Consider the following 18,084-nt stretch of genomic DNA (forward strand, 5'->3'; position numbering starts at 1 on the left):
GGTGCTCACAAGAAAGTGCCGAGGGGCCTGGGCGGGGCGGGGCGGGGCCGGGGCGGGGCGGGGCGGGGCGTGCGGGCTCCAGCCGCCCTCCCGCGGGAAGCCCGGGCCCTGCTCCAAGCGCTCCTGTTCCAGCTCTGATTGGTCGGCCGGCCGGCGGTGCTGAGGCCTGATTGGCAGAGATGAAGAAGGGGCTCAGGCAGTGGGTGGGGGTTGCGGGTTTCATTCTTTGCCTTTTCTTTCCTGCGGCCGCCGCTGCTCTTTTGAGCCCTCCTGAGATCCGCAGCCTTTTCATCGCTGCTTCCGTGCACCCCATCTAACACTTAACCACCCGAGTATAGCTGCATTTCTTTGCCTTTTTCTACCAAATAGGTAGCACCTTGAGGTCGGGACACTGGGTTTGTGGTGCTCACCACTGTGTCCCCAGGATACAGGATGTGCTCAAACGCATGTGTTGATTGAATTAACGGAAAAGGTGCGTACAGGTTTTTAGAGCTGTCTGTAAGGTTGGTAACATCTTTAGAAGATAGTATTCTTCTTCTTCAAGAATGGGGAGACTGACGTGCAGAGAAATGCTGTTACCTGGGAGTGATGGCTGAGCTGATACTAGGACACGCTTACATCACTGGACCTCAGATCTCTACACAGCGATGCTCTGTGGAGTGTCAGGGCCTCAGTTCCCCATCTGTCCAAGGATTGGAGTGATTAAACGGTGGTTTGGAAGATTATTTCAGTGCACGTGCTGTACGCAGCACTGTGGTTGGCAGCATGAATGAGATATCCCTAGCCTCCATGTTAAATTCTGGGTCCTCTCCCTTGCTGGGACCCCCTCCTCCCCAAATCACAGGGAAAGTTAAAAGCATTGTGTTCCAACCAGGCTACTATGCCCAGCACTGAGGGTCTGGGAGCATGTGGGAGGATTTTTCTGGGGGGAGCCACAGGGAAACTGACTTGAGCAGATGTGCTATTCTGGGGGTAAAGCGAGTCCTTGTAAACCCCACCCTGTCCCAGGCTGGTCCTTTTTTTTTTTTTATTTTTTTTTTATTTTTTTAACGTTTATTTGTTATTGAAAGACAGAGAGAGTCAGAGTGTGAGCAGGGGAGGGGGCAGAGGGAGAGGGAGACACAGAATCTGAAGCAGGCTCCAGGCTCTGAGATGTCAGCACAGAGCCCCAGCGCGGGGCTTGAACTCACAAACCGCGGGATCATGACCTGAGCCAAAGTCAGAGGCTTAACTGAGCCACCCAGGTGCCCCTAGGCTGGTCCTTTTGATTGAAGGGTGGTATCTGAGATGGGATTGGGGAAAAGGCTTCCTCTGATAAAAGCGGGTGTAGGAGCTGTTCCTAGAGTTGGGTGAGAGCATTAATTGGCCAGAAAAATGCTACCTAAGATCCTGGATGTTCAGATTCAGGCAGAGGAGCTGGCTTGGTGACACAGGGAGTTTCCTTGTGTCTCTGTCTTCACATGGCCATCTTATTAGGGCACCAGTCATTTGTTGTAGGTCCTACCCTAATCCAGTATGATCTCATCTTAACTTCATTACATCTGCAAAGACCCTATTTCCAAATCAGGTTACATTCACAGGTTAGGATTTCAACATGTTTTGGGGGGACACAATTCAGCCTGCAACAAGGCTCAGTGAAGAAAGAACATTCTGGCCAGAGGGGAACGGCAACAGCAGATTACCCTCCTAGTGCCCACTGCTTTCTGGGGTCCTATCTCCAGCCTCTCTCAGTTCCTGATACCTGGCAACTGCTTAAATGGAGCCAGGAGCAAGCTGATCTTCTGGATATCAAGTCTTTTCAGCCTCTTCTTCAAGCAGACTCTCCGCAGCCTGCCTGTCCCTCCTCTTTCTGCCTGCCTGGTCCCCACCCCCACCCACATCCCACATGCGAGATGGACAAGGACAATAAAAGCTGTTTCACAAGCAGGTGGTGATTAATCGCCAAGTTAATTAAAGAGGCAGTAATTGCGCTCAGATTTCAGAGGAAGGAGCAATGTCTTGGGCAGGGATGGGTGGTCAGCCTCGGTCTCCCTGAAAGGGTGGGGCTGGAAGACAGAAAGGATTTGAAAAGACGGAAGAAAAAGCAAGTCACATTTTTACAAAGTGGGTCCTCCAACCATAGATGTAATGTTTTATTTGACAGAGCCGGGTGGCAGGCTTAGACATTTAAGCTTGTCCCCGTGCTTTCCCATGTCTTTGAAATATTTCATTAGCAATAACAACAACAACATATCGCAGGGGGAGGTTAAGTTTGGGATGTATAAACAGCCTCGGATACCAGTGTGGCCACTTCACCCAATGGAGAGGGCCTTAAGATTATGTGTAAATCAAATCCCGTTTGCCCACCGAACATCTTAACGTCGACAATGCTCGATCTTCATTTCTGATTGATTTTCCCCGGCAGAGGCGCAGAATTCTTGGCTTTAAGTGTCAGGCTCTCTCTGTCAAGTAGTTAATGACCTATAAAGCACTTAAAATGTACTGGAGGAGATGCTATTTGGAGGCACCCCGTGGTGTACCCTCTTCTATTGTCGGTAATCACCCCTCATTTATTTGCTCTTATTGGCTTAGGATTTGCTATCAGTTTGCCTAAAGTGAAGCCCACGGGGAAAGGTCCAATTCCATATGGGCCCGGATGGGTGCTGGGGTTGGTGCCCTGAGGCAGCAGCGACAGATGAGGGAAAGGGCCTTTTCTTAAGAGTCCTTGACCGTGGGTGCACTTGTCACCTCCTGGCACATCTTCCCTAACTGCCTCATTCCTCCCACAGCTCCAGCCGCCAGAGCCTTCCCGGTTTCTCCTCACCATGGGTCTGCTGCCTCAACCTGTCTCCTGAGTCCTGATCCATTCTCTTGGCTGCCTTCAGGACGCCTCCTCTTGGTTGCCACCGGGATTTCTCCCCAAGTTGGTGCTCCACTCTGGTACTTCTGGTTGCGTTTACTGAACCAGCCTCTGTCCACTGTTTGGGGCATGGACATCTGAGACCAGTAGATCACCAGATCTTGTCGGCCTCTCCCTTCCAAAGTGGCTCTGGAGTCTAGTCCCCTGCCCTAGCCCACACCTCCTCGGCCTCAGTCCCAGTTCCAAACTTTTGCCGATCTCAGCAGCCTCCAAATGAAACAGGCCGGCCTCCCCAGAGCCATTCGCTCAAGTTGCCTCCTAAAGAACAGTGTAGGGGGTTTTCTCTCCTGCTCCCCGACTTCTGGGTGCCCCTCAGGCCTCAGCCTGGTACCCAAGGCCCTTCACAACCTGGGACTGGTGTCATCTCCCCAGCCTCCCTCAAACACCTCACACGTCCTTCCACCTTCAGGCCTTAGCTCATGATATTCTCTGTGTGGAATGCCTTTTAAAGTCCCCTCTTTCGGGAAGCCTTCCTTGGTTAGCTCAAGCTTGGTTTACTCTCCTTGAGGCTCCCACAGCCTTCCCACAATGTGTTTTCCTTGGGTTTCTGTGTCTTCCTGTCTTTCAGGAACACTTTATTAACTGTCACTCATTCAGGGGCATTTCTTGAGTGTCCGCTGAGAGGACAGTCATTAGTAGCACCAGTAAGAATCAGCCAGGTCCAAGTTCAAACCTGGCTTTGCCTCTTGCCTGCTGAGTGACCTTGGGCACCTGCTGCCCCTCTCTGAGTCTCACTTTTCTCCTCTGCCATGCCCCAGAGCTGCCTACCCTTGGGCAACTGAAGGATGATGCCAGCCTGGCAATGTCAATGCCAGGAGTGAGGGAAGAGGTCAAGGTTGGGGTTAGCACAGCGGCTGTGGCAGCGGCAACCTCCAGGGTCAGAGCTGTGAGATGCAACCACGAGGAGCACAGGGTGAGCCACCTGACCAGGGGGCCTGGAAGACTGAATAGACCTTTCCAGTAGGGAAAGTGTACTAATTTTCTTTTTTTTTTTTATTAAATTTTTTAAATTAAATTTTTATTTAAAAAAATTTTTTTTAATGTTTATTCATTTTTGAGAGACAGAGAGAGACAGAGCACAAGCAGGGGTGGGGCAGAGAGAAAGAGGGACACAGAATCCGAAGCAGGCTCCAGGGTCTGAGCTGTCAACACAGAGCCCAACGCGGGGCTCAAACTCACAGACTGTGAGATCATGACCTGAGCCAAAGTTGGACGCTCAACTGACTGAGCCACCCAGGTGCCCCTTAATGTTTATTAAAATTTTTTTTAATGTTTATTTATTTTTAACAGACAGAGAGAGAGACAGAGTGTGAGTGGGGGAGGGGCAGAGAGAGAGAGGGAGACACAGAATCCGAAGCAAGTTCCAGACTCTGAGCTGTCAGCAGAGACCCCGATGCGGGGCTCGAACCCACGAACCGCGAGATCACGACCTGAGCCCAAGTGGGCCACTTAACCGACTGAGCCACCAGGGTGCCCCAAAAAGTGTATTAATTTTCTAGGGCTGCTGTAACAAATTGCCACAAACTCAGGTGTCTTAAAACAGTGCATGTTGATTCTCTGGCAGCCCCGGAAGCCAGAAATTCAAAATCAGTTTTACCAGGTTGGTACCAAGGGGTTGGCAGGGCCACGTTCCCTCCAGATCTTTGAGGAGAATCTGCCTCGTCACCCTTTCCAGCTTCTAGAGCTGCATTCCTTGGCTCCTGGGCCCTTCTTCCATCCTCCCCCAAAGTGGGCAATGTAGCAACTTTACGTCTCTCTGCTCCCATCCTCGTATTGCTCTCTGCCTTCTGTCTGTCGTCTCCCCCGCGCCCTCGTATAAGAACGCTTGCGATTGTAATAACCAGGATAATTTCCCCATTTTAAAATCCTTAATCACACCCGCAGAGTCTTTGCCGTATAGAGTACCACTCGAGGGGTCCAGGGATTAGGGTGTGGACGTCTCCGCGAGGCCTGCTATTCAGGCGACAGCAGAAGGCAACGGAGCAAAGAGGTTCAGATCGTGGGCTCTGAGGTGACTTCCGGGCCCTGAATCTCAGCTTCACCATTTGCCAGCTGTGAGCACTTGGGCAAGTTGCTATATCTCTCAGATACTCAGTTTCTTCATCTATAAAATGGGAACAGTGTCTAGCTCCAGATAGGAACACAGTAGGCATGCAAGTACATGGTAGGCAGAGGGGACTACACCTGCCAGAGCCTGGAAGGACCCTTGCGTAGGAGGGAGGGAGGGAGGGCAGGGCAGCCTGGGGTGGAGGGGTGGATGGCGGACTTGGGCCGGGTCCCAGGGAAGAAGTGTGTGTGTGTGTGTGTATGTGTGTGTGCCCGGTCCTCTGTCCTGGGGGTCGTGGACAGGGGATACAGAAAGTGTTTAAACAAGGCAGTTTTTGTTTACTTTTGTTATGTCTCATTCAGATATAATTCACATACCATAAAATTCACCATTTTGAAGTGTACGGTTCGGTGACTTCTAGCATATTCACAAGGTTGGGCACCCATTACCATTATCGAATTCTAGAACATTTTCATCACCCCATAAAGAAGGCCCATACCCATTAGCAGTTTTTTGGGGCATCTTAAAGCTCTCTGCGATCTCCCACTCCAGGCTTGAACCCAGGGAGAAGACAGCGTGCCCTCTAGCACTGAGCCGTGGGGTTGGGGCACCAGCCACAGGGCCAGGCCGACCTGGGATCAGCTCTCTCCTCCGCCTCTCCCGGCTTCCTCACAGCATCCCGGGAGGCAGGGTAACCCACTGCACAAGGCTGAGGAGGCCCAGGTGCGGGAGCTCAGGGCTCACTTTCCATCACCACAGTTATCATTTTTATTTCTGGGCCTGGTCACCTGGTCCCAGAGTCTCTCTCCCCGCTAGGCCTCACCCACACAGACTTTTCCTAATAGGTCAAAGGGGCCGGCAGCTCTTCTTCACCCCCAATACACAGCACCTCAGGGCTCCTGCCCACAGGAGGTAGTAGGCTGTGAGGCTGCCGGAGGCAGGTGGGGAGCATTTGAGGTTGGGTCCAGAGAGGCCGGAGTACGGGGCCTTTTTTTTTTTTTTTTTAATGTTTATTTATCTTTGAGAGAGAGCGAGAAAGACAGCAGAGTGTGAACAGGGGAGGGCAGAGAGAGAGGGACACACAGAATCTGAAGCAGGCTCCAGGCTCTGAGCTGTCAGCACGGACCCCAACGTGGGGCTTAAGCTCACGAACCACGAGATCATGACCTGAGCTGAAGTCGGGCACCTAACCGACTGAGCCACCAGGCGCCCCAGTACGGGGCCTTTTTAAGGCCTGAGCATCCCTGACTCTCCCTTACCCATCCAGCCATTGTCGGGGTGGGGGGGGGGGGGCTCTGACCTGGCCGGAACATGAGGACACAGCAGGGGCGTCTTCTGTGCTCCCACCCCGCACGCTGCCATGGGATCAGTGGCTGTGTGGAGGGGCCTAGGCCCTGCATGGTCAGGACTGTCCGGCCTAGCCTAGAGGCAGCTGAGGCAGGAGGGAAGGCCATCTGGTGAGGCGAGGGACAGTGGTCAGAACATTGCTGAGCCGGCTGAAGCATTCCCTGGCAGCGACAGGGGCTTCTGGGATCAATTAACAGAACCACCCTAACAGGGCTCTCGGCCCCTGACGCATGTTCCACAGGCACGTGGCCTCGATCGAGCCTCTGACAGCTTTGAGGGCCAAGAGGTGAAGCCAGGGGCCCGCCGCTCGCCTCTTTCTCACGTGCCCCGGGCCTGGTCTCCCACCGCTCCACACGGAGCCCGGCCCCTCCCGTCTGGAGGGAGGGTGCTGGAGGCTTCCAGGACCCGCGCTTTCAGTCTCCCCTCTCCTGGTGCGGATGGTGCGACACGCCTGCCTCGATTTTCACCTACGTAAAATGGATCACCTACTAGGGCTCACTTCCCGGAAATTGGAAAATACAGTCGTCCTTCCTCCTGCAGTGAGAACGGGGGCACTAAATTGCCAGCAGGGGAAGAAGTTCATTTATTCTTCAAACAAATGGTTCTTGGGCCCCTGCGATGCGTCAGGCGCAAAGAGAAACGCATAGCACATTCGCCCGCGCTCAGAAGGTTCAGGGCCGGCCGGGGGGTCGGGGAGATGGATGTGGGTGAACGGCTTCAACTCAAAGGGGTCAGAGCAGGTGAGAAACGAATAAACTTTTCGGTGGGGGAGGGGTTTTGAAGGAGGTTTCCCAGAGAAGGTACGATTTGAGCGGGAATTCCTCGAGCAAAGAACGGGGTGAAGGGCCTTGGGGCCGAGAAAGTGGGAGAAGCACGGGCTCGGAGGTGGGGGAGCTTGGCATCTTGGGGAACAGCAGCTGCGGATGGCAGCACGGCTGGGGCTTGGGGTGCCCGGGCCGGTGGGAGCTGGTCAGAAATGAGGCTGACGTGGGGGGGGTGCCTGGGTGGCTCAGTCGGTTGAGCGTCCGGCTTCAGCTCAGGTCACGATCTCGCGGTCCGTGAGTTCAAGCCCCGCGTCAGGCTCTGTGCTGATGGCTCAGAGCCTGGAGCCTGCTTCCGATTCTGTGTCTCCCTCTCTCTCTGCCCCTCCCCCGTTCATGCTCTGTCTCTCTCTGTCCCAAAAATAAATAAACGTAAAAAAAAAAAATTAAAAAAAAAAAAAAAAGAAACGAGGCTGACGATAACACGAGGACAGAACCATCTGTCTCTTGTCCCAGACTCAGCACACGCACTGGAGCTGGACAAATATTGTAAGAGCCCGGAGTCCTGGCCTGAGGAGTCAAGGCTCCATCCCGTGGACAGAGGAAGGCACCGTGAGGTTTCGTAGAGGGTGTGAGGAAGGGGCCCAACTTCCTCCTTCCGCGTGTGGACATCCATCTCTCCCAGCACTGTCTGCTGAAAGCCTGTTTTTTCCCCCATTGAATTATCTCGGCTCCTTTGTTGAAATGAATAAATGGGAGGTATTGCAGGGTTTTGAGAGAGGGGAGAGGTGCGGTCAGATCCGTGCCATTGGAAGATCAGTTTGGTGGTAGAGACTGGGAAGGGCTGGAAGGAGAAGGGATGTTCTTTAAGTTTCTTTATTTATTTTGAGAAAGAGAGAGAGAGAAGGGGAAGAGCCGAGAGACAGGGAGAGAGCGAGAATGCCAAGCAGTCTCTGCACTGTCAACACGGAGCCTGACGCGGGGCTCGAGCTCCCGAACTGTGAGATCATGACCTGAGCTGAAAACCAAGAGCCGGATGCTCAACGGACTGAGCCACCCAGGAGCCCCTGGGAGGAGAAAGGATTGAAGGGAGACGAGCTGGGTGGGCTGGACCCAGGAAGGAAGGGGAATTGGGGAGAAAAGCAGTCCCCTGATCAGGCTGGGGCTCCTGTGGGGAGGCTGTACCCTGAACCAAGGCCGCGAGGTCAACCAGCCTGGGCCACCCAGGCCTGTGGCACTCACTGGGGAATCTGAATGGGGGCGGGGGGTGGGCCAAGGGGCCCAGAGGAAAAGCTTGTGCTCCTCAGCCCCCCAAGGTCCGCCAAGTGGTAAAATTAAACCCCCTCCAGATACAGCCATCGCAAGCAGGTTTTCAGGTAACGAGAGGATTGTAAATGCAAAAACAATGCCAATTACAGCAGCATTATCCCGGATTATGAAGCTTCCAAGAGGCAGTTCACACCTCCAGGCATGTTGTGCCCGGAAATTTCCAGGGGAGGCTAAGGGATCCAAATGTCTAGGCTGCCTGAAGCCAAGCCCCGCAGTGTGGGTGGGCTGCTGGGCAGCCCCGACTCCATCACCTCTACTGACCTGCCTTCGTTTCCCCAAGAAGACAGACCACCCCAAAGAGGACCCCCCCACCCCCCGCCCCTACGATTCTGAGCGATATAAGCCTGGTCGTTGATCTCTGGCAGAAATTTGTCCCTTCAAGGACTTCCCCAGCCCTGGGGGCCGTGAGTCCATCTAAGACACTTTATGCAACCCCCCCCCTCACCTGACCCATGGAGTCAGGAGGGCCACACACAGTTGGAGGCAACCCAGCGCTGCCCCTTCTGTGCTATATAACCTCTAGCCAGTCAGCCTCTCTGAATTGTGGTTTCTGCTTTGGTAAAAAGGGAAGATAAGATGCCCCCCCCCCCTCACTTGGCAGGGTGTTTTCAGGATTCAACGAGCTCTTGTAGATAGGCTTGAGGAACGGAAACCGGTACAAACTCCACGCGTGACCCCTCTGGCAGCCTCTGTTAAAACAGTGAATGTCCACGCTCTAGGCCCCGGGGATTCCTTCTCGTCATTTCCCCAAGGAGAAAGTTTTTGCAAATGACGCCCAAGGATGTTTCCTGCGGCCCCTTCTGTGAGGTTGGAAATTGTAAACAACGGAAAAGGCCGTTTCTAGGGGCTTGGCTAAATTAGGATCCATCGGTCCTGTGGAATCCTTTGCTGTAATTAAAGAGTCTGGCAGCTTCTGCGTGGCTGTCACGGGCGGATCTCCACCACGTGGGGCTGTATGAACAAAGCAAGCACCTACAGAATCATTCCATGTAAGCTCTTCAGAGCCCCCCGCAAGCACCATACATTTTATATGTTCGTGTACATGCATATAGGTACGTGGATGCAATAAAAACAGTCTGGAAGAAAACGCACACACACACACACACCCCCAAATGACCCAGTGGTCACCTCAGGGCGGGGGCACCGGGATGGAGGCTGTAACTGGCGGGAGCATCAGAGGGAATTTTACAGCCTGCATTATGCCTGTTACGCCTGCATCACCTGCTTGGATAAACACATCCTAAACGCAGAGTGCAGAGAGGAGGGTCGGCCCCATGCCCCGCCAATGCTCGCAGGCCGTGATTATGACCGCAGGTCAAGGGAGGAGCCTAGTAAGGGAAGCGTCCCAGGGCCCTGTGCTGCTGATGTCCCCAAACTCTTGGAGTCTGAATCCAGGTCTGAGGAAGCCCCTCAGGCGGGTAAATGACGTCCGTTGGCACGAAGGAGGGACAGAGAGACGCCGCTGTGGCAGCCTGGCGGGGCTGGGGCCATGGCCCACCTCTCCTGGCTGAGCAGTCTGCCAAGGAACCTATTGAGCTACATAAAAATCCATCCTGGAAATCCCAGAGGCATCCTTAGCATGGAGGGCGCCTTTAAATTAGAAGGGAAAAAAAAAAAAAAAAAAAAAAGGCAGATTTGCCAGTAACTTGATTTCAGGTTGATGAGGGCTGGTGGCCAAAGCGCAGTGGCCCTGCTTGGCCAAGGCCCCCAGGCCACACGGTCCTGCAGTATTGGGTGTGAGGGGAACCCCGGCCCCACCGAGGTTCTGTGTGGAACCGCACATGTTCCCATGGAAACTCTGCTTTGCAGAATCCTCTGGAAATTGTCGCTGAGGAGGGGCAGCCGCTTCCCACACCCATTTTTGTGTTCCTGGGTTTGGTTTCCAGGGATGATTTTCTCAGGCAAGCACCTGAGAGGAGCAGGAGCAGAAAGGGGGTTGGAGGCTGAAACCCGGAGGGAACGGGCAGCGGGGGCCATTTCTGAGGGGCTGCCCCAGAGGAGGTGGAGGGTGCCAGAAGTAAGCTGAACTGTTTCGGACGCCTGAGGCTCAGAAGAGGGTGTCAAGGCCCGACCTAGGAGGGCAGGGGGGGCTCCGCTGAGAGCTGGAAGGAAATCCCCGTCAGAGCCAGGCAGGCTAGACGGAGACTGTCCCCCTGAATTGGGGCAGGGTCTGGGTGGGAAGAGGCGGTGCCCAGGGCCTGGCCCTCAGGGGCCACGGGGTGTGGGGGGGGGAGGGGGGTCCACAGCTCTAGGCCAGGAATCCGCCCTCAGGATGTGGCCATCCACCCTTTGGGTCTGGGGCCCCCTAGGGCTCCACTCACCAGGGTTTCACCTGTTCCCCTCCGATCCGACTCCCTCGGGGTACTCCAAGCTGACCGTTCTTCCTCCGGCCACTCCTGTCCCGCCTGGGCCAGGAACAGCCCTCCCCATGCCATCCCTCTCTATTTGCCTTGCCCCCACCCCTGGGTGCTCCCTGTGGGGGCTACAGAGCCTGGGTCTCCATCTCCCCCAGGGAGACCTAACCCCTCTTTTAGCGGACCCCCTCCACACTGCTCCGTGATAGCCTGTTTTTCCCGGAGGCTGAGTGCAGAGAAAACGCACACCCGCGAGCCTCTGGAGGAGCAGAGTTCCCCTCTGTCCCCTCTGAGCCACGCCCAGAGGTCTTGATTGTCACTGAAAGCAAGGCTCAGGGGGACATGGCTGCCGGGAGGTGGAGTTGGGGTCGAGAGAGGCCAGCAGCCACCCGGCCTCAAAGGGCTCCCAAGTGTGGTTGGTTCTTCCCCCCTGTGCCCATTCAGAGTCCAGAGGCCACACAAGCCTGCCTGCCCTCAAGGAGCGCCATTCGAAGCCCTCTCTGTCGCCTTCTCCTCCCTTACTGCCACCTGCACCCCCTAAAGTAATCTGCCACCCCTCCACCTGCACCAGCCCTTCGGGCTCAGGTGGGTGGGAACTGTTGAGCCCAGGAGGGACGAGATCCTATGTAGGTTTTATCCCTTTGTGGAGAAGAGACAGGGGGCGGGGCAGGGCAGCCTGGACCAGGGCAAGCGGGTGTAGCCCCTTCAGGCTTCCCCGGTACCCCCGGGGCTGGCTGGAAAAGTCTGACTCCCAGCCTGAGGGGCTGGGGTCCTGGGGCCAGGAGAGAGAGGCCCAGGCCCAGCAGGTAGCCTCCTCCTGGTCTTGCTGGCTTTGGTGTCTCTGGGGAGGCTTGCTGTACCCTGAGCAGCATGCCTCCCCTCCCCCCCTAGTATGCCTCCCCTCCCCCCAACTCCCAACCCTGGCCTCTGCCTCGGGCCGGGCCGTTGGAGTCCGCCTGTTGGAGCCCGGAGCCTGGAAGACACTTCTGCAGGCAGCTTCGCCCCCTGAACAGGCAAGGAATTCATTCAACTCCAGCCTCCTGGTGAGCAGGACCCTCTCCACTCAACCTTATAATCCCACTAGAGCCTTCCTTGCGCTGTGCTCACAGAGCAGGCTCAGAACCAAGCTTGGAGGCTGTGGGCTGCCCTGTCCTGTGGGCCCAAGGAGGCTGCGGGCCGACCTAGCAGAGGGGCTGGGATTTCTTTCGAATGTCAGTCTGCTGCTTCCCTTCCCCCAAGACCCCCCAGCCCATCTACCCTGAGGGAAGGGCCTGACCTGCAGACCCAGTGCTGCCTTCAAGCTGCCCAGTACGGCTCAGGGCCCAGGGCCCAGGGCCGGGGCTCATGCCTTGGGCCCCCCCAGCGCCCCTAGACACGTTTGGGGTTTGTGTGCAAGGGCCCCTCCCTCAAGGACCTCTGGGAAGAGCACGGGGGTGGGAGGGAGGATTTTACAAATGAGGTTGCGGAGAGCAGCAGGGGTGGAGGAGAGCAGGGGAGGGAAGGAGCAGAGCCCAACAGCCCAGGTGATCCCCACCCTTAGCCCCCTCCTGCCTGTGTAACGGGTTCCAGCAGGGCTGCTGAGGACTTGGAGCCCCAGAAACGGCTCTGTGCAAGCACTGAGGGCCACTGTCTGCACGGGGCCTGAGCTGCGGCCACATCGAGGGGGCCCTCCTGCAGCCCAGAGGAGCCCCAGGCACCAAACCACTCGGCTAGGCTAGAGCGTGTGAGGAGGTGCCCCGAAGCACTGGGGCAGGTGCACAAGGCAGACAGAGGGAGGAGGTGGGTGGGGTCCTCGGAGATCAGACGGTGAGGCCTCTGGGGGAAGGAGAAGTCGCTGAGGCCCTGAGGGTGGAGGAGGGCTGCAGGTGTTGGCAGAGCGTGTAGAGGGCCAGGCTGATGGGAGACGGCTTTGGGGTCCCCGTTGGGGGATGGAGAGCTTCGGGAGGCTCAGCCCTTTTGGCCACCATCTGCCCCTAATGTGCCGGATCTGCTTCCTCAGCTGCCCTGCTCCAGGCCCCCAGCCTGATGACCGGCCCTCAGCCACCTCCTTGGCCTCTGGCTCTGTCCCAGAGCCCAGCCCCGCCTCTGCACAGCTCCTTCGGGCCCACACCCCATTCCTCCTGCGCCAGCCCCCTCCTCTACTTTGTGCGTCCGCCTTGTGCCTTTGACCTAGCTGGGCAGGGGCACGGAGGTGGGGTATTTGTGTAGTCGTTCCTTTATTCATCCCCGCGGATGCGCGCGCTCACGGCACCAACAAGTGTCCTTTGCCGGGAACCTCCCCGAGGAGCTCACGGTTGGCCTCGCCGGCTCAGGCCGTGGTGTAGGCTGGTGCCCAGAGAGCCCATGAAAGGGTACGGAGGGCTTGGGGAGGGGCTGTGTCCAGGAGAGCCTGTGAGGACTGAGGAAGGGCTCCCGGACAGAAGGGACAGTCTGGGCAAGGGCCAGATGTGAAACGCTGTGACCGGTGGGTCTGGCTGGGACACAGAAGGAGGGGGTAGGGGGCAGGCCAAGGCCGGAAGTGCCTTGAATGTGGGGGCAAGGTGATGGGATGCCCCTGGGGCCTCACTCCTGGGATAGGACAAGTCCTGTGGAAGGAGGAGCTGCTGTGGGGCATCTGATCCAGGGCGAGACCGAAGGGCCCGTGGAGCTCATCCTAGAGATTTTCATAGACCAGGTTAAATTCGCTGTCATTCGTAAATCTGTGCATTTTCTCCTGGGGAAAAAAAGGAAGGAAGGAAGGAAGGAAGGAAGGAAGGAAGGAAGGAGGAAGGGTAGGGCACAAGGAGAGAAGGAGTGGAGAAAGGAAGAAAGACAAAGAATAGGTAGGAAAAGAACAAAGTTGTACTAATGCAATTTTAGTCAGAGGCGCAGCTCTGACTGGGAGGCCCGTCCTTGTCCCCAAGGCCACCTCACCAGTCTCTTCCTCCACTCCACCCACCCTTGCTCTCTGCCCTCCAGCCCTTCCGCCTCCCCACATGCTCTTCCCTCTGCCTTGGGTGTTCCCCCACCCCACCAACTCCCCGACCACCACCTACTCCCCCTGCAGGGTTTGGTTCAGCGCCCCCGAAAACCCCCTCCCCTGGCCCTAGTCCGATGCCTCCCCCCAGCACACCCCTCACAGGGGGCGGCAAATGCCTCTGTTTGTCAGTGACTGTTCCTGCAGACCCGAGGCTCCCGAAGGGGCCAGCCGTCCTGGCGACACCTCAGAGCCTGGCACAGGGCGGGCACTGCCTAGGATGGCCCAGACATCCTTGGGGGTCTCGGCATGGGGAAGCCCTGATTCCAGTCAGGGCCCCGTTCAGGGCTGAGTAGAGCACGGGCTTGGAGAAGAGGAGTCAACAATGCCAGCTTGGGCCTCCTGGGCTGGGGGGAGGCCAAGTTCCAGCTCCCTCACTTCTGACGGCTCTTCCAAGATGCCCGTGGGCCCACCCACTACCCAAGGGCTCCTGTACTGGCTCGATGAACCCCCTGCACCTTATGATGCCCAAAGCTCGGGTGTCGACATTACTTAACCTGGAACTCATTCGAATTCAGGGCAGTTGGTGTTGTAGGAAAGGGTCACTCATCCAGTTTACAGATGAGCAAACAGGTTTCAGAGAAACCATGACCAGTGGCGCCTGGGTGGCTCAGTCGGTTGAGCGTCTGACTTCGGCTCAGGTCATGATGTCCCCGTTCGTGGGTTCAAGCCCCGCGTCGGGCTCTGTGCTGACAGCTCAGAGCCTGGAGCCTGCTTCCCTCTCTTTCTGCCCCTCCCCCGCTTGTGCTCTGTCTCTCTCAAAAATAAACATTAAAAAAAAAAACAGAGAGAGGGAGAGAAAGAATAATGATCAAGTGATATGCCTTGGCCTCCATCATGATGAACACGGACCCCTGACCGGGCCAGCTCAGGCTGGCACCAGCCCCGACACCAGCTTCCAACTTTAGCCAGTGTCAGCCTGGGGACAGCTGGAAACCTAATAACCCCTGCCCGATCGACCAGTGTAGACATTGCTCACACCGCAAAGACCCTACGGGGCCCCAGTACCACGTTTGACCCTCATGGCAAGTCTGTGACTCAGTTTACAGAGGAGGGGACTCGGGCTCGGAGGTAAGCCCCTCGGCCAGGGCTGCGCAGCTGCCTGGGGACAGAGCAGGGGTTCAAACCCACTAGTCCTCTTAACCACTAGGCCACCTGCCTAGGGGAGAGGGCTCTGATTCGACTGCAAGAGGTTCACTCCTGTGGTCCCATTTACCCCCATTTCACAGATGAGAAGAGAAGGTCCCATGGAGTAAGAAGGGGAGCCAGGCACGCTGCCCCACCCCCCTGCATACCTGGGAGACAAAGCTCTGGTTTGGGGGGCAGGCTGCTGGGCACGGTCTGGATGCAGGAGTAGACTTCAGTGTCTCTGCCCTGTAGAGACTGTGGGAAAGGGCAAGGGTCAGAGGAAGGTGACCTGGGGGGCAGGGACTGGGTCCCAGCAGCCAGGCCTCCCCGTTATGATCACCTCTGCCTGCGGGCACCCAGGAAACAGAGCCCTTTGGGCCACAGCCTGTGAGGGGACAGTTACCTCGCCCAGCTATGTCACGCACGGCCATACCACTGTACCTTTGCCCCTGCCCTCCTCTCTCTCGCAGAACCGCTTTGCCCTTTCCCACTTGTTCACGGACACTCTCCTCTCTGTGCCCCCTATTATCTGCCTCACACCATCTCAAGGTCTTCTGCTCAGCCTGGGTGGGCCCTCTACAGGCTTCTGCCAGGGGCCCAGATCCACTCCCACAGTCCTTGCCGGTCCTTAGGCCCTCCAGAGCCTGGTTGCCAGCAGTTCCCAGCCATGATACCCATGGCCGTGGTTCCAATAGGATGCCCTCTCGGCACCTGTCCTCACTCCCTGGGTCCAAAGCCGCCGCACCCATGAGGGTCCTGGCCACCCATCCACCCCTATAGGATTCCTTTGACACCCCCACCGCGGCCCCTGCTCACAGATGACTTAGGCACCTGCCGGGTCATACACCTCTCCCATTAAGCTGTACCTGGTGCGTGTCTGGGTCACTGAACCTACAGCTTGCTGGGCATGCTTGGAGACTGGCACCACAGGAGCTATGATGAGGGGGCTCCTTGCTCACCAGGGCGTGTGCCTTGAGGCCACAGTTACTCTTGGCCTAGCTATGAACAGCCTGGCCAGAGGTGTCAGGATGGTAGAAAGAGCTAGGCCTTGAAATCAGACAAGAGTAAGCATGGCTCTCAGCTCTGACCATGTGCCAGCCCTGGACAGCCCCTGGAACTCTCTGTGTCTGAGTTTCCTCACCTGCGAGATGGGAATAATCATATTTTACCTTGCAGGCTCAAAGCACGATTAAATGAGAGATTGTATGTTTGGCACAGGGTTTGGCAAATAGTAGGTGCTGAACACCTACTGAAGGACTATGAGTTGAGCAATTGTCCGGGGAGGCTTGGTGCCTCCCTCCCCTCTCCGCGGTCAGAGCCTGGACCCTCCTCCAGACTCTGCGGGGGCACCCGGGTCCCATGCGAGGAGCAAACGCTGTTCTTCGGGGTTGGCACATCAGAGCCACCAACGGCCTCGGCGAGAGGCAGGAACCTTCCCTTCCCGCTCTGTACATGTCATATGGAAGCCGGCTGGTTGCCAAGGAGGTGGTTTCCCTGGCAACAGGCAAGCAGGGGTTGCCGAGGCAGGCTGGAGAGACAGGTGGTGCTCTGAGGCAAGGGAGGGGGGAGGTGGGGAGGAGAGGAGGGAGGGAGGCGCTGAGAGGTAGCAGTGCATGAAAACCCGAGTAATAAACCATTGGCGCTCCGGAGACCCTCACTTCAAGGGCATCACACACAGAGATGCCTAGGCAGCCCTGGGGATCAGTTCAAGGGGCCCTGAGTCAGGGGTCTTGAGGAGAGGGGCTTCTGACCCTCCTCCAGGGAGGGAAGGGGGCCAGACTGCCCCAAGGAGAAGCCCCATCTCCAGTGCAAGGCGACCTCTAGGGCCCCTGCTCAGGCCTCTCTGGTCTTCAGGCCTGCCTGGCACACAGAATAGGCATCTGCTACTCAGCAGCCCTGTGCCCCCAGCCTCTGTCCGCCAGACCTGGATCTCCTCCGAGCTGGCAGCCCTTCCAAGCTGGACATTTCCGGTCACAGAGTGAAGGGAAAAAAGGGCCTCCCTGCTGACATCTCAGCAGGGGAGCCGGTCTGGGGTCCCACAGGTGGCTCCCTTCTCCCTCACGTCCAGCCCACGTGGGCTGCCTATCACACATGAGCCCAGAGAGGCTCAAAGATGTCTCAGGTCACACAGCCCCCTTGGGTGGCAGAGCCAGGATTGAAACTCAGGCCTCCTGCCCCAGCTCCACGCACTCCCCCTGGGCCAGGCAGCGGCTGGGGGACTTCTGAGACACAGAAGAACACCCTGTCGCGGGACCCCACCGGCCTCTGACCCTGCTGAGGGCAGGAGAGGCAGGGGGGCTGAGGGCAGGGCAGGCTGCAGGGGTCGCTGCCAGTTAGCAGCTGCTGAGTGAAGCCTTTGACAAGCCCTGACCTGCTGGGCTGCATTTGCATTCAGGGTGTGACCCGCTTCGCTGGGCTGTGAAATGCCTGGCGGCCTGGGGGCTCCGCACCTCCTAGCCTTCCTTGTTGGTGATGGGAACTGCCTCCCTCGGGGTGTGCCTGCTGGGAGAGGACTGCCCTGGCCTCTCAAAGGGCTGCACTGGGCTGGGCTGGGCTGGGCTACAGCAGGGCTGTGCTGAGCTAGGCTGGCCTGAGCTGGGGCGGCTCGGAACGTACTGTGCTCAGGCCATGCTGGCCTGTGCTGTGCTGGGCCAGGGCTGTTTGTCTGGGACCCGGGCCCCCCAAGTCCTTTGCTTCCTGCTGCTCTGTGGGCCACAGTGCTGACCCAAATGGCTGTCAGTGCTGAAGTGTGGAGTCAGTGGCAAAGCCTTCCTCCAGGTCAGCTGAAGCCAAAGCTGAAGTCAGCTGCCCCGGGGCCAGGACCTAGTACGAGGGTTCTAGACATTGGTCCCCCTGTAAGACCTACCCCTCCCTGTGACCAGGAAAACACAGGAGCTGCACTCTTGCGGGCACCTGCACTTAGAGACTTGCACAACGCACTCTGGGGGCAGCTGGGGGCAATTTGGGGGTGTTGTGCCAAAAGGGGCAGCACTCATCGGAGAAGAAGTACCTCTGCTGTAGGTCAAGGTCCTGGCATGTCTGAAATGAATGGCCCACTGAGGGGACAGGAGGCCGGGGAGGCAGGGCTGGAAGAGCCCTCCAACGAAGGCTGCCAGGCTGAAGAGCTGGCAGTGGGGAGTCCCTGGAGGCTTCTGAGTGGGAAGCGACCGCATCGATGGTGTGTTAGTGAGGTCCCCCCGCTG

The 18,084-nt window shown here is 57.2% G+C and overlaps 1 protein-coding gene across 2 annotated transcripts in view; it reads right to left on the minus strand.

Moving 5' to 3' along the window:
* Nucleotides 1-7,525: 7,525 nt before the first annotated feature.
* The window catches only part of NFAM1 (NFAT activating protein with ITAM motif 1), a 36,537-nt gene continuing 25,978 nt past the window's right edge, over nucleotides 7,526-18,084 (minus strand). For both annotated transcript variants that reach the window (XM_049627595.1, XM_049627596.1), the window contains 2 exons: nucleotides 15,049-15,136; nucleotides 7,526-13,450 (listed from right to left, as the gene is read on the minus strand). In XM_049627595.1, the coding sequence (XP_049483552.1) occupies nucleotides 13,425-13,450; nucleotides 15,049-15,136 (114 nt within the window). In that variant the 3' untranslated portion in view covers nucleotides 7,526-13,424. The remainder of the gene's footprint in view (nucleotides 13,451-15,048; nucleotides 15,137-18,084) is intronic.

This window comes from Panthera uncia, chromosome B4 (assembly GCF_023721935.1).
Source record: "Panthera uncia isolate 11264 chromosome B4, Puncia_PCG_1.0, whole genome shotgun sequence".
NCBI classification, from domain to species: Eukaryota; Metazoa; Chordata; class Mammalia; order Carnivora; family Felidae; genus Panthera; species Panthera uncia.